A 27,218-nucleotide genomic window follows, 5' to 3' on the forward strand; every position below is an offset into this window, starting at 1 on the left:
GATTGCCTCAAAATAATATTACTTAATATTAATATTTCTTAATTACAATTACTATTGTATAAACCTATTGTGTCAATCGTTGTCATTGATTATTAAAAGTGTTATTCAGTAAACAAGACATATTTTTCAATGAAAATGAAAGCAGGCAGTTATGTTATAGGCTCCGTTTTGTTATAATAATGCATACAGTGAAGATAATGGTCATTATAAATAAGTAGCTACATGATTCCTTAATATTTGTGTCTGTTAAGTTAATATCAAAATGAAAATAAACAGTTCCTTATGTCATGTTAATTTTGTTGTTAAGAGTGTAACAACGTAGGCAGGGTGATACGAATGATACCCGACATGTCCTCGGGTGTTTGTTTCCCTATTAAACTTTCTAAGTCTGAACTTTCAAGGAAAGAATGCAAGAGTGAACCTTGTGCACTAGATATTGATAAAAAAAAGCCCTGTCTTCAGATGTCTCTATTTTGCAGAAAGCCATGTTTTCAGATGCATCCATTTTCTCTCATCCACACTGATGGAGCAGCAGCGTTTTAATATGATCCGACCTCTTCATTGTTTCCATAACACTTCATGTTTTTGAGGTCTGAAAACTCCAGCTTATCATGGACGAAAGGCATAACCGTAGCAAAACTTGTGCGTTTTAAAACTGTTTGTAAACAGGGCCTGAGTGAGACTAGTGGTGCTAACATGTATTCCATGTATGAAGTGCAAGAAGGATAAAAGTAGTGATAGGCTGAAGTTTTCCAGGAGGGGCTGATGCAGCGTGTTTGTTTTCTGTTTATTTAATTGTGTTAATGTTTGTGGACTCTCCACCTACTTCCTGTGGCCTGTTTCAGTAAGGAGGTTCAACCAACTCAGGAGTTTAAACCTGAACTCTGAGTTTTTAATCTCTCTGTAAATCAACTCAGAGTTTTTGGTTTCATAATAGCGATCTGAGTTAGGTTAACTCAGACCAACTCAGAGTTAAGCGCGCACCCTGTGCATTATCAATGGCATTATCAAATGGAGCGCAGATATTACGAGTGACCATGACAACATCTGAAAAAAAGAAATCACTTTCTTTCTCCAGCTGAACTTTACCATTCTCGTATGTGACTGTTCTCTGTGTGACTAAAATGTAGGTAATGGCTATGTTTCCATACAAATACATTAATTAAATTTATGTGTGAAACTGGAATAACGCATTATAGGTGTGCGAATAAAGTAGCGGTGTGCGAATAAAGCAGCGTTTCCATCCAAGGAGTCAAAGAGAACAATATTGTCATTTACTGTTACTGATTCCAGCGATGCTCCAGGGACAGACGAGTCTTCGCTGAGGCCATCTTCCAGCCTCCACCGCGGTGACTGAAGCTCTGCACAAGACTTTTGGCCAGCGGAGAAATTAAAATGGTCGTGCCCAACTGAGTCTGGTTCTCTCAAGGTTTTTTTATCTTCACTCCCATCAGGTGAAGTTTTTTTCCCCTCTCCGCTGTCGCCACTGGCTCGCATGGTTCAGGATTGGTAGAGCTACACATCGATGAAATTGCTCTTCAGTGTTTGAACTCTCAGTAATGATTAAATCACACTGAACTGAGCTAAACTGAACTGAACTGAACTTAAACACTAAAAACTGAACTACACTATTCCAGTTACTATGACCATTTATGTGAAGCTGCTTTGACACAATCTACATTGTAAAAGCGCTATACAAATAAAGCTGAATTGAATTGAACTTCCTGATTAAATGGGGGGCCAAATATCAACTGTAAAAGCAGAATTTACTGCGGTAGAAGAAGCTGCGCGAGTCTTTGCTTTACTTAATAAATGTACTTGCGCCTCAGAAGAGCACGCTGACGCTCAATGAATGCGTGGGGGCGTTTGAAGGCATGAGATGCGGAGAACAGACGCTCTTGACATTCTCCAGATGCTCTGGAGGTCATTAATAATATCATAACATTTAATACTGAAACTGCGTTTTAGAATGAATAACCAAAACAACATTTAAGATCTGTTACAGTGTGATCAGCCTTCAGTAAAAGTGTTTCCATCGTAGTTTGAGCTTATTTTTTTAATCAAATAAAAGCTCATCCTACTTAGTTATGTGCATTTTTTATGCAAATTTTTAAAAGTTATGTGCATCATGACGTTTCCATTAATCGTTTTTCTGCGCATATCCAAAAAGAGCATTAAAATGGGTGGGTGGAAACGCAAGGCTAAGGCGACAAATACTGCTTCGTCTTTAAAAAAGGGGAGGAGAAGGACAGAAACTCAGAGTTTAGAGAATAAAACCTGCTCCTGACCAGGTTATATTTACAGAGTAAGTTACCACGGTAACTGTCTCTGAGTTAGTTACCTCTCTTTCAGAAACAGGCTCGACTTAACCTGCTTTCTCGAGTTTAACAAACCTGCCATTTTGAAACGGAAAACCCAGAGTTTCTTTAATTTCAGGCATAAATACTCAGAGTTTGCACTTAACCTCCTTTATGAATCAGGCCCCTGATGGCTAGGAGCCCATCAACTTCTTTACAATAATAAACCATAAAAACTGTTTTGTTTGTATTTGTTACTGTTGTTTTTCTGCTTTTCTTTTTGTTTTGTTTTATTGTTTGTCAGTCTTTTTTGTTTTATCTTTTTTGTTTAATGTCTTTTTTTGTTTGGGTTTGGTTTGCTTTTCTTTTTTTTTGATATTTTTAATTGTTTGTTTTCTTTTGCTGCTTTTTCAGTTTGATCTTGCTTGTTTTGCTTTTAATTCCGATTTGTTTTCAGTTGGTTAGTTTTTGTTTTACTTTAGTTTTTATTTTTTTGTTTTTGTCATTGGGTTTTATTCATCTAGGTCATTGTAACAAATTGTACAAAACAAATGGAAATTTTAACTTTTTTTTTTTCCAGATGATTTCCTGTGTAAGGATGGCAGTAAGTGTGTGGGGAAAGATTTAGTGTGTGACGGTCGCTCTCACTGCTTTGATGGATCAGATGAGGATGAATGTCCCACTATGGTTGCTGAAAACTCAAACTCAGGACCACTGAGGTGTCGTGTGGGCTCTAAACTCTGTAATGATGGGCGCCAGTGTGTCCTGCACGATCATGTGTGTGATGGAGAGAAAGACTGTGAAGATGGATCTGATGAGCAGGGCTGTCCAAACCGCTGTAAAGCAGGTAAAACTCATGAAAATGACCCATGAGCTGATTTATGAGATTTAACAGTTGAGGAACTGACATATACCAATGTTTGCTCCTAGATCAGTTCCGCTGTGCTCATGGGAGGATGTGTATCGACAAAAAGCAGGTGTGTGACGGCACCCCTCACTGTCAGGACCGCTCTGATGAACTGAACTGTTTCACTCAATCACATGACTGCAGACATCAGTGTGATAATAAAACTCGCTGCATCCCTGAGAGCTTCCTCTGTGACGGAGAGAGAGACTGTGTAGATGCCACTGATGAAGCTAACTGCCGTGAGTATGAGATATTTGTCTACAGCTTGTTAAAAATTTTGGTTTAAGGACCAATTCTCACTAATAAGCACAATGGCTTTACATTTTAGTAATTTTAAAGAGCATACCTAAACTTTACTGCTACACTAACTACCTTTAACCATTAAAAAAACTAAATTTGGAGTTTGAAGCAAAAGTGTTGCCTGAATATTTGTCAACATGAGATGAAATTTATATTTATAATGCATGTCACACTTTGGCCAGTGAATTTAAGCAGAAATGACATGCCATTTGAAAACTACTGTAAGGCACTGGTGGTCTAGTTGTTAGATTAATAGTGTTGTTTACATTATAGAAATCCAACAATTATGAGCTCAATTTTCCATTCATAAAGAGCGATTCAATCATATAAAATGTTTTTAAAATAACTGCAATATTTTGATTCACAACACAAATGGCACAATTTTAGAAGTCCCTTTTATTTGTTTTTCTTAACCTGTGAATGCAGTTTCAAGTTAAAATGGTCCTAATTATACTTAATGTACAGTATAATACATTACATATTATACAGTACAAACAAAGTTGGATTGTAGATTCTAAAAATTGTAGATTCACACTGAAGACATCATAAACTGTGAATTAACACGTGGAATTATATAAATACAAAAGTGTGGAACAACTGAAAATGTCAATCTTGGTTCTTCGAAGTAGCCACCTTTTGCTTTAATTACTGCTTTGCACACTCTTGGCGTTCTCTTGATAAGCTTCAAGAGGGGTCATTTTCCTGTTAAAAAATAAATGATGGTCCAACTAAACGAAAACCGGATGGAATAGCATGCCGCTGCAAGATGCTGTGGTAGCCATGCTGGTTCAGTATGCCTTTCAAAATGCCAATTTTGAATAAATCCTCAACAGTGTCACCAGCAAAGCACCATCACACCTCCATGCTTCACAGTGGGAACCAGGCATGTAGAGTCCATCCGTTCACCTTTTATGTGTCGCACAAAGACATGGTGGTTAAAACCAAATATCTCAAATTTGGATTCATCAGACCAAAGTACAGATTTTCACTGTTAAAATGTTTTTTTTGTTCTTTTGCCCAAACAAGTCTCTTCTTGTTGTTCTCCTTAGCAGTGGTTTCCTAGCAGATATTTTTCCCTGAAGGCCTGATTCACACAATTGTTCTAGAGATGTGTCTGCTGCTAGAACTCTGTGTGGCATTAACCTGGGCTGTGTCCGAAACCACATACTAAAATCAGTATGCGAAAAGTACCCGGATGACTTGCTACTTCCGGCTAGATTCTGAAATGCGCATCCCATGATTCTTGTTTCATGAACGGGAGTAAAGTGACGCAACTGACGCAGGTAGATCACGTGACCATGACAAAATGGCAGATGTAGTACGTCCAAATGCCTTTTGTGCTTTTTATATTCATAATACATAGTACATACTTTCTCTTCTTGTGTCTCGGACACAACCCTGGTTTCTAGTTTAAGCTGCTGTTAACCTGCGATTTATGAGGCTGGTGACTCAGATGTTATTCTCCGCAACAGAGGTGACTTTTAGTCTTCCTTTGCTGGGGCGGTCCACATGTGAGCCAGTTTCTTTGTATTGCTTGATGGTTTTTGTGACTGCACTTGGGGACACTTTCAAAGTTTTCCCCATTTTTCAGACTGACTGACATTTTATTTTTAAGTAATGACGGCCACTCATTTTTCTTTACTTAGCTGCTTTTTTCTTGCCATAATACAAATGCTAAAAGTCTGTTCAGTAGGACAGTCAGCTGTGTATCCACCTGACTACTGCACAACACTACTGAAGGTCCCAACCCCATTTATAAGGCAAGAAATCCCACCTATTAAACCTGTCAGGGCACACCTGTGAAGTGAAAAGCATTTCAGGTGATTACCTCTTGAAGCTCATCAAGCTCAGAATGCCAAGAGTGTGCAAAGCAGTAATCAAAGCAAAAGGTGGCTACTTGGAAGAACCTAGAATATGACACAGTTTCAAGCCGTTTAAATTCACACACAACTGTTCTAAACCAGGGGTACCAAAACTCGAGTTGCAGGTCATGTGCATGTGTTGTACGACAAGTCAATATTTTGATTATTGTGGCTGGCCTTGCAAACACGGACATGCAAGAAAACTCAACAGTATTTAGTTGTCATCCATAGGTGAGCCTTTCACAATACCCCGCTCTGATATGATACTTAATAATGAACACTAAAACAAATGTAGCAGTAGTTTTTCTCTTTTTGTTTTGACGTTTCCCTGTGCTTGTTTGAAGTTGTTGCACCGATTTTGCTCTCCTATTGGTTCTTGGTTTGATGCAGGAACGTGTCTGAAATCTTCTTACTTTGCCAGAACTTCATCAGAGGGAAAATTTTGTTTGCAACAGTCATTATGCGGCTGTCTGAACATGTCAAGCCAATGCTAAAAGACCATTTTATCCTGGGATTACGGGAAGATTTCCCAAATTTGACTGAGACTATAAATAGTGGCTACAAATGCAGTGCGAGCAAGGCGTTATTTTGTCTTTGCTATACAAAGCATAATAGAATGCAGCTATGCACTAGACGTTTGGCCAGAGAGCTAGTCGTGCCCAGCTGAGCCTGGTTTCTTGTTTTTTATTTATTTATTTATTTATTTTTTATACACTTCCTTCAGAAATTTTGGTTCCGTTCTACTGTCGTCTCTGGCTTGTTTGGTTTGGACTGCTGGAGCTGCCCATCAGTGGATTTGCTTCTCACTAGATTGGCTTTCAGCCGTTACATTTGTATTTACACAGATGTGAACTAAAATGAATCGATCTTCAAGTGGTATTTACAGTATACAACACTGAACTGAATCAGTTTTTGTTTAAGAAGAACTACAACTGCATATTTTATGCTGCTCTCCTGCCTGAATTCTTGGAAAGTTCCACAGTTTGGCTTTTTATTCTCTATTCTTAATCTGTTAAACTGTTTTGACACAATCTACATTGTAAAAATCACTAGAAATTAAAGACTAATTGAATTTAATTAGAAGGATGCTTTTAAAGTTGATGATTCTGTTATCATTCATAGGTTTCAGTATAATCGCTAGCAATTAGGGGTGTAACTGTGCATATATTGGTCATGGATCAGTTCACGTGGTCCCATGATGAATACAATCAGTCCAGATGTGCAGTATCTGTTACATAGAAATCACTACAGTAGTGCAGCAACTCAGCAATCTCAACAAACTTGTCTTTTGGCCCTATCATACACCAGGCGCAATAACACGCAACACGTGTGTAGTTGTAATTTGTCGCTATTTTCAGAAGAGAGCAACCCTAATTTTCACTATTTGTGCCTAGTTTAAATAGCAAATCCACTTTGTGGACTCGCGGGTATTCCCATCTATAAATGTGTGTTAGGGCCCGTTGTTGGCGCTTTGTTATTTTGAGGAGCTGAAATGGACTGCACCATTGACCAAATAAAGGCAGGTCTTAATTCCAGCACGGAGCGTGTTAGTCATGCATCTATGCTGGTCCAAGCGCTTGCACATTGCTTAACACACATAGGATGCACAGCAATACTGATAACTTTGCATAAGAAAAAAATGTAAAGATTTTTTTTTTTTTTACTTTATTTTCTACATAACTAATAACCACTGCATCCATGTCCTCGTCTTAGGGGACTTTTTCAGTTTATTCATGACAGTTTGTATAATGTTGTTGTTATTATTAGTAGTATTTTTTTATCATGTGCATATTAATTTTTGCTTTAATAAACTATTTTAGTTTTGTCCACCTTTTGGGTTTTGGAGACGTCTGCATTACCATATGGAGCATAAGAATAGGACACATGTCTGGATATAATTTGTTTGTGTGACCGCACTTTGTTATCATTGTTCAATTATGATTTTGCTGAAAATTAAAACTCATTTTGGAAATGGTTTTGAAACACATGTTTGTGCTTAACAAATGAAATTACGAAATGTAGGCTAACGAATGTCTTTGAGTGAGTTTCCACCGTTTCCTTATCCACAAAAGTAAGAGTAAAGCATAAAAGTAAAGAAGCCAAATGGAGGAGGCATGTTCTTTATCCTCGCACAACAGATGGTTCGTTTATCTGTTTTCTCGCTAGTGAAGCATTCAGATTTTTCTCTTAAAGTCCGCTATGGAAATGGCAAAATTTGCCATGGTGTGACACAACTGGGTTTTAAAAGAAATAAGAGATGAGACTGACTCTAAAAACACACCTATAACTCATTAAGAGAATAAGCACAACCCTGTTAGACCATTCACCAGGCCGTAGAGAATATTTTCAGTCATTAAAATAGCAATAGAGGATTCAGACATGCCCTTACTGCTTTTGTACCATGCACTTTACACTTTGCACCTAGATTATTAAAATATAGCCCTTAATGTCTGAAACCACGACACCACAGAGTTCAGAAGTGGTTTTGCCATTTTCATTATGAGATTTCAGTTTTGAAACTGACTGAATCTTACAACACAATTAATGGGGTTTTTTTAGGAGAGAGCTGAGCTTATTTTTTAATTACAAATTCCTAATTCGTTTGGTAATTCTAACATTTTATTTTCCATTATTGTGTTTTTTTACTTTTGCATCAAAAGTAGCTTATCATTTCTGTAGCTGATAGTGACAAAACACTTCTGCCTGTTTAAAATAAACAGAAAAGGTAAGTACTGGGAATTTTTGTACTTGCAGTATTCCTTTTGTATTGTATCCGACCCCAACTGTGACCTCAAAACTGATGTACATAACGAACAATAACTCCAGTGAACTTTTACATCTTTAATAGCAATTTATGCATATTATTTTGGACTAACAGTGACACTACCAATGTACACTCTTTGTATATTTGTTTTTCTATTATAGCTAAGACTAGCAGAGGGGAAGTCAGTGTGATGCCAATCTATGAAGACACTCCTACATCATCTCCTCCAGTCTGTCAAAGTCCATCAGTGTTGTGTCCAGGAACATTAGAGTGCATTTCTCCGAATCGGCTGTGTGATGGGAGAACTGATTGTCCTGATGGTTCTGATGAAGATTCATGCTTTGACGATTGCGCAAAACCTGGTGAAGTAGCCCATCTTAGCAATAGCAAACATAAAATTAAGACACTTTAAAGAAAGTGACAGGCTTACTTCTGTGCTTTTCCAGATGATTTCCCATGTAAGGATGGCAGTAAGTGTGTGGGAAAAGATTTAGTGTGTGACGGCCGCTCCCACTGCACTGATGGATCAGATGAGGATGGATGTCCTACTATGGCTAGTGAAAACTCAAACTCAGGACCACTGAGGTGTCGTGTGGGCTCTAAACTCTGTAATGATGGACGTCAGTGTGTCCTGCACGATCATGTTTGTGATGGAGAGAAGGACTGTGAAGATGGATCTGATGAGCAGGGCTGTCCAAACCGCTGTAAAGCAGGTAAAACTCATCAAAATGACCCATGAGCTGATTTATGAGATCTAACAGTTGAGGAACTGACATATATCAATGTTTGCTCCTAGATCAGTTCCGCTGTGCTCATGGGAGGATGTGCATAGACAAAAAGCAGGTGTGTGACGGCACCCCTCAGTGTCAGGACCGCTCTGATGAGCTGAACTGTTTCACTCAATCACACGACTGCAAACATCAGTGTGATAATAAAACTCGCTGCATCCCTGAGAGCTTCCTCTGTGACGGAGAGAGAGACTGTGTAGATGCCACTGATGAAGCTAACTGCTGTGAGTTAAATTTTTATTTAGTTGGACTATCCCATTTGTAACTTTGTAGATCTTTGTCATGTCCTGTGTCCAAAAATCACATACTATAGATCAGGGATCACCAAACTTGTTCCTGGAAGTTCGGTGTCTTGCAGATTTTAGCTCCAACCTTAATCAAACACACCTGAACAAGCTAATAAAGGTCTTACTCTGTATATTTGAAACACCCAGGCATGTGTTGTGGCAAGTTGGAGCTAAACCCTACAGGGGACTGGACCTCCCGGAACGAGATTGGTGACCCCTGCTATAGATGAATTACCATGTTTGAAAATGTTCAAGATGTGCGTGCAGCATGCAGAATGTGTAGTAACCACATCCTTTGTTGTATCACGACTACCCATATCAGTTTGATCTCTTCACTTCCATTCATAAATCCTCTCTAATGTCCTCATGGGATGGTAAAGTATGAATTGGATGTGTGCTTTTAGAGGAGCTCATACATGTACTACTTACCTATTGTTTTTCGAATACTATTAATTCGCAAATGCTACTATTCCAAATTAAGCATTTGGGAAGTGTTTAAATTTGAGATTGTGGTCAAACCTTTGGTCATAAACCGTAACTATGCACTAAATAAGTTGAAAAATGTGCATATAACCTCTGTTAAACACTAAAAAATGCTGCGTTCCACACAATTTATTTGTTGTCCCAACACTAATAAATTAATCTAACTTGTTTTTTATAAACTCAAGTAAATTGAACATAAAACATTTAAGTTGTTAAACTCAATTGTTGATTCTGCTTGGGTTAAATGAAGTTTTACAAAGTAATTTTGAGAAGAGTAGGTGATATGATTGATCGCGGCTGGTCTCTCATTTGTAATCATTAGTAAGCCAATCGGATTATTTCAAACTCACTATAAATCTCATCTAGCATTACGTTTGTGTCTGAGAAATTGTCGTTCGGCTCTGTGAAAAGAGGCGGGATTAAACAAGATTCTTAGACAATTAAAAATCCATTGATTGCTCTGTTTTAAATTTGTCATGTTTTAGGTCATGTTTTGATCTTTGTTTGGTCTCACGCAGTCAAGTGATGCGATTTCGCAAGTCAGAGTTCATGCAGCAACCTGCGAAACTTGACGCATGACATTGCGTTTCCAGTCTGATGCATTTGCGTGCGTATGAATGGAGGTCTGTGGAGAGAAAAGTCAAGGGTGACTGCAGCTTTACTCTCATCTTCATTTTTTGAAGAATCCACCCCATCTCCCCCTCTTTCTCATTTACCAGGGGGAGCTCTCGAGTACTACCTGATCTTATACCCTCTTACATGCTTATTGACCTGGTGGGATCCCTGGGCTCAATTATCTTAGAGCTCAAGGTTCTCTCCTGGGGCAGCATGCCATACCCTGTTGTTATTAATATCAAGCAATATCAAAGTGTGAACTCTTGAAATAAGTAGTTTACACAAGCAGCGAAAATAATTTTTTGATGTTTTTTTTTTTTTTTTTTTTTTTTTTTTTGCTTTGCTGTTTGCATGTGGAATAAGTCACACTCATGCATGTTGTGATTTAAATTTTTTTTTGGATCTGCTCCTCTTGCCAGCTGAGATTAAAAATGTGGAAAAAAATGTGGTCACACGAAACACAGACCGCTCAGATGTTCAGCCTCCACCTCCAGTCTGTAAAAGACCCTCAATGTTGTGTCCTGGAACATCACTCTGCATTTCCCAGACACGGCTGTGTGACGGAAAACTCGATTGTCCAGATGGTTCTGATGAAGTTTCCTGTGTCCACGCTTGTTCTAATCCTGGTAAATCTTTTCTTGATCTTCAATGTATGTCTTTTTTTTTTAAAGAGTTGTTGGCACAAAGCACTGACATCTGTATTATTGTACCAGGTGACTTCCTGTGTAAGGACAGGAGGAAGTGTGTTGATGGAAATCAGGTGTGCGACGGTCGATCTGACTGCTTTGATGGCTCTGATGAGATGGCTTGTTACTTGTCAGCCAGAACCTCAAATAAAGTGCCACTGAAGTGTCGTGTGGGCTCTAAACCCTGTAATGATGGGCGTCAGTGTGTCCTGCATGATCATGTGTGTGATGGAGAGAAGGATTGTAAGGATGGGTCAGATGAGCGGGGCTGTCCAAACCGCTGTAAAGCAGGTAAAGATTTCTTTGAACTATTAGTGATTTTACTTCTAGTCTTAGCTTTTGATTTTTAACCTATTGTCAATATTAAACAAATGTTTGCTCCTAGATCAGTTCCGCTGTGCTCATGGGAGGATGTGCATAGACAAAAAGCAGGTGTGTGACGGCACCCCTCAGTGTCAGGACCGCTCTGATGAACTGAACTGTTTCACTCGATCACACGACTGCAAACATCAGTGTGATAATAAAACTCGCTGCATCCCTGAGAGCTTCCTCTGTGATGGAGAGAGAGACTGTGTAGATGCCACTGATGAAGCTAACTGCTGTGAGTTATGTTTTTTTGTTTCTAAACACCACAGAGGGTTAATTGTTTTGTTTTTTTTTACTCTCTGTGTCTTTCTAACCACATGCTCTTCACTTTATTTTAAATGGACTCTTAGACTTTGAAAGTTAGTGTAATTTCTGTAAAAAATTAGCCAAAAAGCCTTACTTTCCACTATGTATACATCTCTAAAGGCTGGTACACACAAAGGCAATGCCAGACAAAAAGCAACTGTGTTGTCACCTCTGGCATCTAGTCTCTGAACCAAAAAGCTGTTCGTGAACGCACCCAACGGAAAGCAGCCGATTAAATAGAGCAGGGATGTCAAACTTAATTCCTGGAAGGGCCAAAGCCCTGCACAGTGTAGTTCCAACTCTAATTAAACACACTGGATCAAACTAATTGAGTCCTTCAGGCTTGTTTAAAAACCTACAGGTAAGTGTGTTAGAGCAGGGTTGGAGCTAAACTGTGCAGGGCTGTGGCCCTCCAGAAATTGAGTTTGACATCCCTGTTCTAGAGCATGTGTTCTGTGCTTGAGTCAGAGGCTTTTGTCTTTCCACGGCCGCTGGTTGCAGTAGTCCGTTTTCTTGGTTACACTTTAGAATAGCTATGCAAAATAACTAATTAGATCATTAATAAAATGTTTGTTAAAGAGTTTTAAATTACTTGTTAAATAATAGTTAACAGTTTGTTAATTATTTATAACTGTGCCTTTTAGATTTAGTCAATAGATTACCTGCAAGCTGTTAATTAAGTTATAAATGACATGTTAACTGTGTATTTTAATTATTTATAACTATACCTAATAAATTAATAATAGATTGTGAACAAGCTGTTAGTAAATTACCTACTACAGACTTTAGTATCAGTTAATAGTTTGTTAATGGGAAGTTATTCTATTTGCAACTATTCTTCATTTATTAACGGTTAGTAAATTAGGAATTGTTGCAACTTTACAATAACCTCCCAATAACATGCATAAGCTAATATACTAATAACTAACACTTAACTACTATATAAAAGGGCCCAAACCTCATGGGTTTGTATTCTGTTGTATACTGCTGTTCTGTCATGTGATGGCGCAGTATGTGTGTTTCTATACATTAAACACAACGTTCAACATTTCATCTGTGGAGTTTCTTTGGTAAAATACAGCACACTGCAAAGCCCATGAGTGAGACCAGGTTAAGGTACAAAAAAGTTATATTTTAAATGTCACATCAAGTTTCTGTAGCTTGCACTTGTTCCATCCATATACTGTTCTACAAAGTTTCACTGGTATTAGTAGGTGGTAAACAAACTATGAACAACTGATCTGTGCAGTGCGAGTTACATTAGTTAAATGTTAGTTATTAGCCTAAGTATGTTCTTGGGACGTTATTCTAAAGTTGCAACTTTTTCACATTTACTAACAGTTTAGTAAGTATTCTACTAACCGCTTGTTCATGATCTGTTACTAATTTACTAGGTATAGTTATAATTCATTAAAACACAGTTAACAATTCATTTATAACTTAACTAACAGCTTGTAAGTTATCTACTGGCTATCTAAAAGGCACAGTTATAAGTAATTGACAAACTGTTAACTTTTAACAAGCAATTTATAGCTCTTTAACAGTTTATTAATGATCTAATAACTAGTTATAATGCACAGTTATTCTAAAGTGTTACCATGCTCCTATTCCGATAATACTGTCTTGGTATGCAGTTTTTTTTTTATATAAAAGATTTACTTAACTCCCAGGTGTGTTAATGGCTGTTTCTCAATTCCAAGATCACAGGGCATACTGGTGTTCTTGTGTAGACATTCTTGCCAGCTTACCTTGGAAGTATAACCTTGGGAGACTGCAGGAACACAGAACGCATCTTGTGAGAAATGAGATGCTGAGTTCTTCCTGATGGTCACATGACCTTCACGTATTTTTATTGGAAAATTAAAACATTACAGCATTTATACAACAATTTTGTTTTTACTTCTTTTCACGGCCCGAAACCATGCAAAAATTATTTGCACAATACAAATGAAGCAGATTTTAATACAAATTTCAGCAAATGAACACCCTTAATGTGTTTATGCCTTTATATAGATATTCATGTTAATGTTTACTTTCACCGTATTATTTAGGGAAACTTAAGTTATTGTTGCTTAAGTTATATCTCTAAACTTTAATAGCAAGGATATAAAATGGTACTATCCCCACCTCCTTTAGCTGCAAGGACCTGTAGCACTTTTCAAGCAAGTTTTCTCTCAAGTCTGCATCTATGAGTCCTCAATATGAAGAAAACATCCGGGAACTTTTAGCATGTCCTCCGTTCTTGTGGTCTTGAGTTTTTGATGATGGCGTTACACAAGGACACAAGAACGCTGAAAAATGTATATTGAGAAACAGCCAATGTGTAAGCTGCTGCTTTCAGCCCCCTTTCCAGAAGAGGGTGAAGTCTTTACAGCTTGTGCCTCAGTTACTCTGGCAAAAACAAACCAAGCATCTGCATGCATTTAAGCAGTAGTCAGTTTAAACTCCTGATTATAAATGATTTTTGAGCATGTAGACACCGTGACACACAGTGAAAGATGGCACTGTCAAGATGAATCACAGGTGCTATGTTTGAAAGCACTTATCGACCATTATTGTCTGTAGTATGAATGGAATTTTAAGTAACCACATCTACTATGTTGTCTTCACATGACTACCCACGTCAATTTAATTGTAGCTCATATGTGTACTTCTCGCCTACTGTTACGAAGACTTTGGAAATCCTAATCCTCTTGCATAATAAATAGGTAAATGTGTCAGTATGCGCTTTTTGTTTACACCTTTGCTCAAACACCAACACTGATCTAATTAGTGCATGGTGAAAAATGTGCATACTACTACGGATTTATTACCTAGCATGTTGGGGTTTTAATCTTTTAATAAATGCCCTTTCTACTCATTTTTTCAGCTGAGATTAAAAGTGTGGATATAAATTTGGTCACACTGAACAAAGACCGCTCTGATGTTCAGCCTCCACCTCCAGTCTGTAAAAGTCATTCAATGTTGTGTCCTGGAACATCACTCTGCATTTCCCAGACTCGGCTCTGTGATGGCAAACTTGATTGTCCGGATGGTTCTGATGAAGTTTCCTGTGTCCACGCTTGTTCTAATCCTGGTAAATCTTTGCTTGGCCTCACACAAGTTTTATTTCAAAGAGGAAAGCACTGACACATGTAATATTATCCCAGGTGACTTCCTGTGTAAGGACAGCAGGAAGTGTGTTGATGGAAATCAGGTGTGCGATGGTCGATCTGACTGCTTTGATGGCTCTGATGAGATGGCTTGTTACTTGTCAGCCAGAACCTTAAATAAAGTGCCACTGAAGTGTCGTGTGGGCTCTAAACCCTGTAATGATGGGCGTCAGTGTGTCCTGCATGATCATGTGTGTGATGGAGAGAAGGATTGTAAGGATGGGTCGGATGAGCGGGGCTGTCCAAACCGCTGTAAAGCAGGTAAAGATTTCTTTGAACTATTAGTGATTTTACTTCTAGTCTTAGCTTTTGATATTTAACTTATTGTCAATATTAAACAAATGTTTGCTCCTAGATCAGTTCCGCTGTGCTCATGGGAGGATGTGTATCGACAAAAAGCAGGTGTGTGACGGCACCCCTCAGTGTCAGGACCGCTCTGATGAACTGAACTGTTTCACTCGATCACACGACTGCAGACATCAGTGTGATAATAAAACTCGCTGCATCCCAGAGAGCTTCCTCTGTGATGGAGAGAGAGACTGTGTAGATGCCACTGATGAAGCTAACTGCTGTGAGTGCTTAAAAAAAAAAAAAACACTTATTTTAAATATATTTTCTTTTCTGCCCTTTCACTGTTTAAATGTTAACTAATCTCTATGACCACTAGCACTACCAAAGAATTCTAAACTGCATTTTTAAAAGGGTTTCTTTGACTATTTTCCAAAATAATGCACTTCTCAGTTGTTAGACAAGCAATTCTTACCCAAACTTACACCATAATAGTCCGGTGATGCCTCATTTTCACTGAGCTGTACAGGTTAACTGGATCAGGCTTGTTTGCTATGTCAACAGTAGTCTTAGGGTCTACTCACACTATGCCATCCGTACTGTGCCCAGGCCCGTTTCCCAGATCGTTTGAGAAGTGTGAGTGCGCTGATTTGGGCTCAAGCACGGTTCACTTGGCTGGCCCTGGCCCGGTTGGAAGAGGTGTGCCTGAGCCCGGTTCACTTGGGCTTTGGCACAGTACGCTTGTGTGTGAGTGCAAAACGCGCCAAAGCCCGAAACTGAAAGCGAGACGTGACTTTTAAGGGACTGTTTCATATGGATTTATTAATCATTCTTACTGTTCAGTGAACGCAAACTGCTGTAGTTTATTAAAGACGCAGACTCCTCACTGCACGACAGCTGCGCGCCTTCAGCAGACCTCCTCATTCCTGCAGCACGAGAGCTTTATGATTGTTTATGAACGCCAAAAGTGGCGGATCTGTTTGGCGAAATATCTGACTGCGTGTCCCCGCATCCCTAAGGACTGTTTGGCGAAATATTTGACGGCATATAAAACGACTGAAACGATATAACTAAAGAAATCTCCACTGTGCTGCTGAGTGAGAGAGTGCTTCTCTCTGAACAGCACAGCAGCGATGACGTAAGCGTGCCGAAGCCCGTTTGTGGTGTGAGCGTGGGCCGTCAGGGGAAACGGGAGGGGGGACAAGCGTGCTTTGGCCCGGTTCGAGGCAACTGTACCTAGTGTGAGTACGGCCTTACATTCTTGATGTGATGTATGCCATGATGTTGGGATCAACGTCATTCTCAAAGTGGTATAGCACAGTTCACTATTTTGGTACCTTAGATGGTTGAAAATGTGTACCATACTGTATTGAACTATAGCGCTTAGTGGAAACAAGGCATAATATGTCAAACCACACAAGCAGACAGAATTTTTTTTTGCAACATGGTGCTTTTTCTGTTAAATGCAAAATTTAATGTGAGAGTCTGCACTCACCAATCACTTATTCAATGTACCTCCTTTCTAGCATCAGGTTTGAGTAAACTGCCATAAACTGACACACTCAAGTACTTGGTAACATTCATGATAGCATGCTGGCAGCTAGCTCTCTGCAGCCATCACATGATTACCCACTGAAGCCAAGCAGTGTTGTTCCTGGTTTGTACCTCTGATGGGCCATATGGCGAAAATAAGTTGCTTCTGGAACGGGTGCTATTGAGGCCAGCATGGGATGCTCCTCTCATTGTCTCTGTGGGTTCTAATGCCACAAATATACTGATAAGGACTGAACTGTCAGAGAACACCACCCCTTGAATGAGACTGAGCTAGGATTCTGACTCTCTGACCATTAAATGTTCCAGGATGTCCTTTGAAAAGAGTAGGGGTGTAACCTTGGTATCCTGACCAAACTTGCCCACTGGTCTCTGTCTATCATGGCATCCTAACCATCCACATATCAGTATTAGCTTCATCACTCTCATCTCTCCACCAATAAGCAGGTGTGCGGTCTGGCACAAAATGGCTACAGTTACATCCAGGTGGATGCTGCACACTGGTGGTGGTTGTTGAGGAGTTTCCCTCCCAAATCTGTAAAATGTGTTTTGTGTGCCCAGAAAACTACTGTACCATCAGTGACAGCTCAACTTTGCAAGAAGTGAATTGTGTACAGTTTTCAGCTTTTAAGTAGTTGGAGCGTTTTAATTATTCACCCTTGGCATAATATGCTTCCGTGACATGAGTGCATATGACATTATTACATAATAAACAGTTATGATCTATTACTGAACTGATACTGAATCATCCATGTCTGGAACCAAAGCAGAAATCAATCTTTTACCAATCTTCTATTGTTAAAGGACCAAGAAACCCCCCGTTTCAGCAGGGGTTTTTCACGCTTCTAGTTTGGAAAAAGTCAGGAAAGTCGGTGTGTCTATCTGTTTGGGTTGGAGTTTCAGGGGAGGGAAAAGGGAAGGGATTTGAATAAAAATGGGAGTTTCCATTTGGGCACGCGCTGATTTTCATAGAGGAAAAACAAACACACAGACGCAGTGGAGAAAGACAGTGACTGTTTAATGACGGTGGAATGTTTAATACTGCACGTCGTATAAGAGGAAAAAAACCTCCGCATTTCTTGGTTACTCGGATGCACTCGGTAGGTCAGATAGCCGTGTGTGTGTGTAGACTATTCTGTCAGAAAATGCGGCGAAAATTAAACACGATGGTCGGCAATAGTTTGCTTGCAGTGTAAGGGCACTGATCGCACACACTGGAATACTGAGATCTCATGTCCATAACGCAGCTTCAAAAATTAGTTTAAAACCGGAAAAACAAATTTACTCGAAATAACGCAAAAACTTTTTAGTAGGGATGTAACAGTATCAAAATTCCACATTACGGTAATACCTCGGTATGAATGGCACTGTAAGGTATTTATTGAATCATTTAAAGGAAAAACAAAACTATTGAAGAGACTCAAAGTGCTAGAATGTTCAAGTTACCTCAACACAGAACAGATCAATGACATACAAATTATCAATCTGTAAACTTTAAAACAGGAACTTAAATTATTCAATTTTAATAACAAAAATTTTTAAACCATGTAAAAAAAAAACACCACTCGAAAGGACAAGCCATAAGTGAGATAGAGGTCTCTTGGTGGTACAAGTCAATGTCTTCATCAATCTGAGCAGTGTGCTGTGTTCTGCTGTCCCCTTGACTAAAAGAATCCCCATCATGTTAGTCGTATTCCCCGACTTGTATTTCAGCACAGTCTGGCAGTGCCTGCATACCCTTTTTTTCTGTCACCTTTTCTTCTTTCTTGTTTATTTTCAGAGAGAAACTGAAATGCTTCCACACATCTGATTTAAAACCCGCTTTAGGTTCGACCATTTTTAGGGACTAGCAGCACCCTCCATTTCTGCATTACTGGATCTGTAGCAACAGCAGACTGCAAAGGATGATGGCCACGCCTGGGCTGATGAAAATTGTAGTTTCCGCTACCTCTCATTCGCTCCTTTCGCCTGAGCAAACTTTTTGCCAAAACACCTATGATTTTGAGTCACAACCACGGTAATATTGAAAGAAATTGCTATTGCGGTATGACGGTATTTACAATATTGTTACATCCCTACTTTTTAGTAAAATGTGTCCTAATAGTGTTTTTAACAGTGTGGGACACGTATACGACTGTCAACAGCTCAAAATATGTGTTTTGATGTTTCGTGACCCTTTAGTTTTTATTGGGCCTGTGGAAATTTTAGGCTCAGTTTTCTCCTTCTAGCTGAAAGGAGCATCTTCCTCTAGTGCTATAGCTCTGCCTTGGGTTTTGACATGTTATTTGTTTAGAGATGTGCTTCCGCAGACCTCAGTTGTAATGAGTGGTCATTTGATAGTAACTATTTTATCAAATTGAACTAGTCTCTGACATTGACATTGTATTTACCTGCTGAACTGCTGTTGATATCAGCAGATCAGCAGTTTCTGATATGGTTAGACCAGTCCATCTGAACATTTGACATGTAGAATGTAACAGACCTGATAAGGGTTTTAATCTAAATCTTTTACAGCTGAAATTAAAGGTGAAGAAGATAAATCGGTGACGCCAAACAAAGACACTTCAGGTTTGCAGCCTCCACCTCCCGTCTGTAGAAGTCCCTCCAGGCTGTGTCCTGTAACATCACTCTGCATTACCCAGACTCAGATCTGTGATGGGAGAATCGATTGTCCTGATGGTTCTGATGAAGTTTCATGCATAGATGTTTGTTCAAAACCTGGTAAACCTTCGAGCCTCAGTGTAAATAAACTTTTATTGACAGAATGAACTAAAAACTAATGTACCACTGTAAAATTGTGCCAGGTCATTTCCTGTGTAAGGACAGAAGAAAGTGTATTGAAGGGAATCTGGTGTGTGATGGTCACTCCGACTGCCTTGATGACTCTGATGAGCTGGATTGTTCCATACCAGCTAAAACTACAACCAGACCAGCACTTGCATGTCGTGTGGGCTCTAAACCTTGTAAAGATGGGCGTGGATGTGTCCCACAGAGTCATTTGTGTGATGGAGATGAGGACTGTAAGGATGGATCTGACGAAGAGGACTGTGGTCATCAATGCCAAGAAGGTTAGTCTAACCTTCAAATCTACACTCACTGGCCATTTATGTTCAAGTACTGACATTCTTCCGTTCTTCCGTCACAGGCCAGTTCCAGTGTGTTTCTGGGGGGAGATGTATCAAAATGAATCAGGTGTGTGATGGGACTCCTCAGTGTCTGGATAATTCTGATGAAGCAGGATGCAGGAAACCCTCTAGGAGCTGCAGCTTACGCTGTGACTGGGACCATCACTGTGTTCCTGAAGCCTTTATCTGCAATGGGATTAGAGACTGTCGAGATGGCACAGATGAAGATAATTGTGGTGAGTTAAAATTTCTGAACTGTAAAAAGCCTTACTTTATCTAAACTGGATATGGCCCTAGAGATCTACTATAGATGTTGTTTGGTGGTCCTACTGTTCAAGGCATAGCCTATGCTGTCATTATAAGTATTAAGATGTGAAAATCATAACACCAATTGCCACTACTTCAAGTAATTTGGGGACAAACACCATTGTCAAGTCCAACGTTTACTACAACTCCATCCGTGCATGCAGAGACCAACTTTTTCCATTATTCTTCCAAGCCACACTTAGGCACCCCTGATTTATAACAATCTTCCAAGTATTGAAAGGTGCACATTAGTTGGCTCTGATTGTCTAGTGGTTATTCCGGTGACATGATTTAACAATCTTCATTGTAGTAAAGAACAGTGACCAGATTAGTCCAAGGTGGGAGAAGACAAGACTTGACTTGTCAGGTGTTCCTTCCCAACTCTAACTCCTTATTAATCATCTAATCCTCTAAACGCTTTTTAAAAAGCAACTTTTTTTAACAAATGACATGTTGTTCAAATAAATGTTCTAATAAAACCTTGCTTGCTTCATGTTTCATGACAGCTGCATCCAGACCAGATCAGACAAGCTGTGAGAGTCCCTCTGTCCTGTGTCCGGATATGTCAGTGTGTGTGTCCCAGGCTCAGCTATGTGATGGCAGAAGAGACTGTCCTGATGGGTCTGATGAAGCTTCTTGTTTAGATGCATGTGCTGTTCCAGGTAATTCTTTCCCAGCAGAAAACAACCTGCTGAAACCAGTCCAAGTTGATTTACCCTTTGGGTCCCATCGTGCTTTGCTTACTAGTGCCCGAAACCTTTCTAAAGGGCCATTAACACAAAGCCTTTTCCCATTTTAGTGCACTACATTCCTATTATTTTTCCATGGAAACATGTGCTTACCTTGCATGACGATATTCTTATCAGTCTGTTTGTTCTGTTTTTCATTCACTTTCCCTCATTTCTTCTAATTTTTTCCTCATCAGGCTCAACATTTTCTCCTCCCCATCCTCATTCTACTCATTGTTCGCCTCTCTTCGCTCCTTCCTATACCTATCCCCATTTTTCTTCTCTTCAACTCTCGATCTTTCAATTTTCTTTGCTTTTCTTCGACTCCTCATTTTCCTCTTCCATCTCCACCTTCACTGCTTAACGTTGTCATTGTTTTTAACCACATTATTCTTCTCCTTGATCTCATCCCCCTTTTTTCACCTCATTTTTCCATTCCACATCAGTCTTCTTGTCCTTGTCCTTCTCTTTTTCTTGTAAAATAGCACAAATGTGAAGAAAGTTAACTCCTCATTTCCCTCCCTTCCTCCACCTTCTCCTTTACCTTCTCTTTCCATTTGTTCCATTATCCCACATATCTAATCTGTCATGACTCTTGCCAATTATGCCAGTTTTTTTTCTGTTGATCATAAAGGTGACTTTCTGTGTGAGGACCGGAGGAAGTGTATTGCGGAAGCTCTTGTTTGTGATGGCCAATCTCACTGCTTTGATGGTTCTGATGAGGTTGGATGTAAAACCAAAATGACTCCCTTCAAGTGTCGTGTGGGCTCTAAACCCTGTAAAAATGGACGCGAGTGTGTCCGGTACAATCATCTATGTGATGGAGACAGAGACTGTAGAGATGGATCTGATGAAGAAGATTGTGAACTTCAGTGCGATCCTGGTGAGACTGTTCACACACATCGTGAAATTCATTAAAACAACTGTATTAACAGTAACTTCTATCCAACTCACCTATTCTTGGCATGCTGATTTCTTCACAGGCATGTTTCAGTGTATTCAGGGAAAGAAGTGTATTGATTTTCGGCAAGTGTGTGATGGGACTCCTCAGTGTCCGGATCACTCTGATGAAGCCAACTGCTGGAAACCCACCAAGACCTGCAGTATTCGATGCGATGGGAACACCCGCTGTATTCCAGAAGTGTTTGTCTGTAATGGTATGAGAGACTGCTGGGATGGTGCAGATGAGGCTGACTGTGGTAAGTGTGCTGTTGAAGAATCCAGAAATGGCACATTTGAACCTTTAATTACTCCAATTAGAAATGCATAACAAACGTAATGAATATTGCTTGAAAAGGGGCATCAAAGCAAAGAAATGGTGGCAAATGTTAAAATGCCCAATTTTTGAAATATTGTCTTTCAAGGTGTAATTGATCCTTGAGACTTTGCTCATTTTTTTTACTACTAAAAACAGCTGAAAGTGCTCAATTGTCATAATCTGCATCCCAAATGGCACACTATGCACTTATCCACTGTACTTATGCACTTACACACTCAACAGCATAGTATAAATGTAGTGTCATCCCAATTTTTTTTTTTTTTTAAGAGGAAATTCAAACTGATGATGTTTGATGATTGCCAAATTACTGAAATTAACAAAAAAAAACTACCAAATAATACCTGCCATAAGTATGACTGCATTGACCATTGGAAGGCGCTATAATCACTCGTGGGAGAATTTTGCTTTAACACTCCAAAATTAATGAAGTTTTCCAACACTTCCGCTACATGAGCAAATCTGTGGTCATTGAGTGTGTGAAGTGTCCATTATTCTGCACTTCATTTTACCGGTCATATGAATGCATCATCCGAGAAATTTAAAGTGAACTTTAGGCTTGGGCGGTAATATGGTATACCGCGGGATCTAAAAATAGCAACAGTGTCAGTTTCAATACCGTTATACCACCATAAAAACAATGCACTTAAATAGAGATAGCATGCAGATCTCTAATACGAACAAGACAAACAGGTGACCACGAACCTAATGTCGCTTGTACAGTATTCAGTTTCTGAATGATTTAGGCACAAGCCAACAGTTTGGTGACGCTGTTTGAGCCTTGCATCATAATTTTTTTATTATGCACAGTAATACTGGATACCGGGGTAAAATAGGGAGGAGGTTTGACGGTATCAAAATTTGAATACCGCCCAAGCCTAGTGCACTTACAATTTTATTTTTTAATTTTTTTAATAGAGTTTCCAGTGTGAAAAAGGGCATAGAATAGTGCATAAGTATGCAATTTGGGACACACCTATAGTCTACAAAAACAAAGTGATTCTGAACTGCCTTACATGAGTTGAGATTGAATTGAATCGACATGGGTTTTGCCATGTGGTCATAATGCAAGTCAGTGGTCTTTATTGTCTGCAAACAACATTGTATTTGATAATCCCACATTGTGGCTGTAATTTATTCCTAGAAGAGTTTGGTTTGATCTTGACCAATCAAAGTAGAATAGGCTCCAATGGCCAGGATTTGGGCAGTGTCATGCTAATTTATTTGGTGTTTTCCACGTGTCATTTTTCATTGGGTTCAAAGCAGCTGGATTTCATTGCCGCACATTTTTTGAAGTTGGTGCGTCCCTGGTGTGGAATTACCAATTTATAAAATCTAAGTTTCAATGTGTAAAAGGGGCACTCAGGGGTAGGCCCTCGACGCCTAAGACTAACTTAAAGATGGTCTTCCCAATGGTAAGTATCCAACTTAATGGACAGTGACAAGCAGAGTCTAATCACGGTTCAAGCAAATCTCAATTTTATTTCTTACATTTACCATTTAAAATATTGAGCTCAACATCACAATAAAAATGTTGCCTTTATTAAACAGTGTTCCTAGTAACAAAAACACCAGTTAAGGACACCTTCCCAACTCTGAATTCATAAGCGCTTAAAGCATCATCCCCACAAATGGACAAGTAGATGGATCAATGTGTAGCCGATATCACTCTAGAACACCATACATTTAGCCAAAAAAAGGAAATATAGACACACAAAAAAATCATAATAGAGACAAAATCAATACAATACCCCAAAAATCCATACAACCATAAGCCCACCCACAAATGGCATAAACCGAATCAATAAAGCTAATTAGGTGGTTATTCTAGAAAACAACCACAAAGAAAATACATAGCAATAAAAAAAACATTAAACAATATCAATACAAATACCAGGAAGACTATACCAATATAAATCCCACCCGCAATCAACAAAAATGAAATTGGCAATCAGTTGTTATTCTTGGTTAATCAATGTGTCCCACTCCAGCATATAATAAAACCCAAATAGGAACCACTATGTAGGACCCCTAGACGTTGAAAACAAAATCATAAACCCCAAACAAAAATCTAAATATAGTAAATCATATACACCACAAACCACACAATTCAAAATATCACCGTCACACCACCCTTGGTTCCGATTGGGCAATACTAAGCAAATAAGTTAATGTCACATCATCACTACAATCATAACAACAACACCAACTTCTAGAAATAATAATCATAAACTAATAATAATGACAACAGCAACCAAAGCAACACATACAAAGAACCACTACTATCCACTATCCTTAAAAGAAAAATACACTCATGTAAACTTAATAATCCATTCCATCTTACTCACGGTTTCCAACATGCTCTACTCACTGGAGGGCTAGTGGAGAGACTCCCATCAACAGGTCCAAACAACAAAATGCCAACCGGAGACGGAGCGCGCACCTGCTCATATAAAGCCTTGACGTGATTGGCACACAACGCACGCACCTAAAGGGTCCGCCTACCACAATCGCAGTAGTTTATATCTGAAAGTTTAGTTCATTGTGTTTTATGTTATGACATGCTAAAGAATAAGTCTTGCAGCCCATGTGTGAGAAATATTAACCTTACAATTATAAAACGCGGCTGTGCCTTTTTTGTTTCCATGTAATTTCAAGGCAATACTTTTAGGCTGTTTGTATTGGCACCTATAAATTTGACTGTTTTGTTGATTAGATCAGGGTGGGTGCTGGAATTTTAAGATGAAATCATCTGGTGGCAGAGCTTTTAGCTGCATAGCACCACAGATATGGAATTCCCTGCCATTTAGATATTCGTCAGGTGGATTCAATCTACAATTTTTCATCTCAGGTTAGACTTTCTGTTCAGGATTGCTGTTAATGATTTTCTGGTTTAATCTTATGTTTATTATTCTTCTGCTTTTGTTTTATAATGTGCCTGTGATATATTGTAAGGTGTCCTTGAGTACTTTGAAAGGCGCCTATAAGTAAAAGGTATTTATTATTATTATTATTAGTAGTAGTAGTAGTAGTATTGTAATTATTAAATTCAACTATCTACTGCTTTTAGATAAGTGTGTACCTCTATCACTGCCCCCCTAAAATGTATATAACATTCAGTGCAACATGCACAAGCAGACTACTGGTAAGACTTCTGTTAGACATCTTCATGTCTGCAGCATGGGTGAGTTCAATAAAGGATCCTAGTTGAAGAAACGACAGTCTCCTAATCTTCTCTTTTGCACAACACTGACTTAAGCAGTTAAGGAGAGACATCATCCTTAAATGAGCTGTTTGATACTGCGGAACAAAAACTATTGCTGCAGTGTTTGAGCAGCTCAAGTGTTTTTGACCTTGAATGGATTTAAATCTGTAGTAAGATACTGGCAAAACAAGTTAGGGAAATGCTATAGTCATGCATTTTAAAGTCTAATATATTGTTTTTTTTTTGTTTTGTTTTTTAGCCATGCCCACTCCTCCATCACCCTGCAAAAGCCCTTACGTGGCCTGTCAAGGGACATCACTTTGCATCCTGAAGCAATATCTGTGTGATGGGAGAAAAGACTGTCCTGATGGCTCTGATGAGAGACCTTGCCTTCGCAACTGCCCATATCGCAGTAATGAACACCGTTTATTTGTTTGGTTTATTTGTAACATAGTGGATGGAGTAAATCTCTTGTTGTCTTATTGCTTTGCAATCTCCTTCCCTGCCAGGTGACTTCATGTGTAAAGACAGGACAAAGTGCATTGACAGAAAGCAAGTGTGTGATGGTCGCTTTCACTGCATTGACCATTCGGATGAGATTGGATGTGCCACCACAGCACCTACAACCACAACTAAAGCATCACTGAGGTGTCGTGTGGGCTCTAAACCCTGTAGGGACGGACGTGAGTGTGTCCTGCACAGTCACGTGTGTGATGGGGAGTCAGACTGTAAAGATGGATCAGATGAAATTGACTGTGATTTTAATTGTGAAGCAGGTAAGCCCTTCAAACCACTTTTTTTCTCTGCATATAATCTTATATATTTGGTAAATGTTTACTTCTACTTGGTCCACTAAATGCATTAATGTAAACACTAAAACAGGGAAATCCTGCATTTTCAAATATTACTCCATTCGGTATGGTGTCGCAAGCAATGCATGCGTTAGCAGCACTACCTACTTTGTTGCTCATTTTATTTAGCAAACGAGATGCAGCTGCTAAGGATGCTTTGAAACGTGGTGAACAAATGCCAAATTTCTCCTTTAAAGATCTTTAAAGACCTTTCAGCAATGTTTACATTTTAAATAAGTGGCAAGAGGAGTGGGGTTGCATTGTGAAATAATTAACAATATGAAATACAACCTAAAATCTCAAACAGAGTTTTAAGACTACACTAATCTAGTGATTTTTACCTGATGTCGTATTGGACATACAAGAATAACCCATGTTTTTGCCTAAAGATGAAGACCTTGATGAAGAGGCTTGACATTAATACTTTTGATCACCTGCCACTGTGACTAGTATTTTTCCAGTGTTACTAGCCACTCGCCATTTTCATTAGCCACAAATTTGTTGTTGGGAAAATGTTTATTTTATATGCATAATTTTGAGCTTGGCATGCTAAAATTACTTGATTTAAATGTTGTGTTATGTCAACATGCCTCCTTGTTAATTTTAAGTTTTGTGTGTGCTGTATATGACCTAGCTCAATGAGCATGAACAAATGGGTTGTGCTTTCATAGTGTAGCAATGCAATAAATTTTATTTCATTTTAATTTATTTCACTTGAGTTTTTAGGGATTTACCAGTTGTTGTTTTTTTTTTTTTTTTTTTTTTTTTTTTTTTTTTTTTTTTTTAATAAAACAATTGACATTTAAAAAAAAAAAAAAAACTTTTTTCGTATATGTAAAACTATAAAAAGTAGGCTGTCGTGGCTAAAAGGTCCTAGATCAGTTACCTATCGATAAATATAGAGTTACTCTCCTATTAGAGCAATGTTATTGTAAAGAATGATAATTAAACTTTAATAAAACTATATTATAAAATTAAGCATAGCGACGCAGTGGCGCAGTAAGTAGTGCTGTTGCCACACAGCAAGAAGGTCGCTGGTTTCTGTGTGGAGTTTGGATTTTCTCCCTGCGTTTGC

The 27,218-nt window shown here is 38.8% G+C and overlaps 1 protein-coding gene across 2 annotated transcripts in view; it reads left to right on the top strand.

The window, feature by feature from the left end:
• The window catches only part of si:dkey-88l16.3, a 74,451-nt gene that overhangs the window by 18,430 nt on the left and 28,803 nt on the right, over nt 1–27,218 (top strand). For both annotated transcript variants that reach the window (XM_073914494.1, XM_073914495.1), the window contains exons 16-34: nt 2,878–3,144; nt 3,228–3,443; nt 8,292–8,492; nt 8,577–8,843; nt 8,927–9,142; nt 10,723–10,929; nt 11,017–11,280; nt 11,375–11,590; nt 14,531–14,737; nt 14,811–15,074; nt 15,169–15,384; nt 19,167–19,373; nt 19,457–19,720; nt 19,798–20,013; nt 20,590–20,745; nt 21,446–21,694; nt 21,795–22,010; nt 25,552–25,704; nt 25,802–26,068. In XM_073914494.1, the coding sequence (XP_073770595.1) occupies nt 2,878–3,144; nt 3,228–3,443; nt 8,292–8,492; nt 8,577–8,843; nt 8,927–9,142; nt 10,723–10,929; nt 11,017–11,280; nt 11,375–11,590; nt 14,531–14,737; nt 14,811–15,074; nt 15,169–15,384; nt 19,167–19,373; nt 19,457–19,720; nt 19,798–20,013; nt 20,590–20,745; nt 21,446–21,694; nt 21,795–22,010; nt 25,552–25,704; nt 25,802–26,068 (4,269 nt within the window). The remainder of the gene's footprint in view (nt 1–2,877; nt 3,145–3,227; nt 3,444–8,291; nt 8,493–8,576; nt 8,844–8,926; nt 9,143–10,722; nt 10,930–11,016; nt 11,281–11,374; nt 11,591–14,530; nt 14,738–14,810; nt 15,075–15,168; nt 15,385–19,166; nt 19,374–19,456; nt 19,721–19,797; nt 20,014–20,589; nt 20,746–21,445; nt 21,695–21,794; nt 22,011–25,551; nt 25,705–25,801; nt 26,069–27,218) is intronic.

Source organism: Danio rerio, chromosome 10 (assembly GCF_049306965.1).
Source record: "Danio rerio strain Tuebingen ecotype United States chromosome 10, GRCz12tu, whole genome shotgun sequence".
Classification (NCBI taxonomy): Eukaryota; Metazoa; Chordata; class Actinopteri; order Cypriniformes; family Danionidae; genus Danio; species Danio rerio.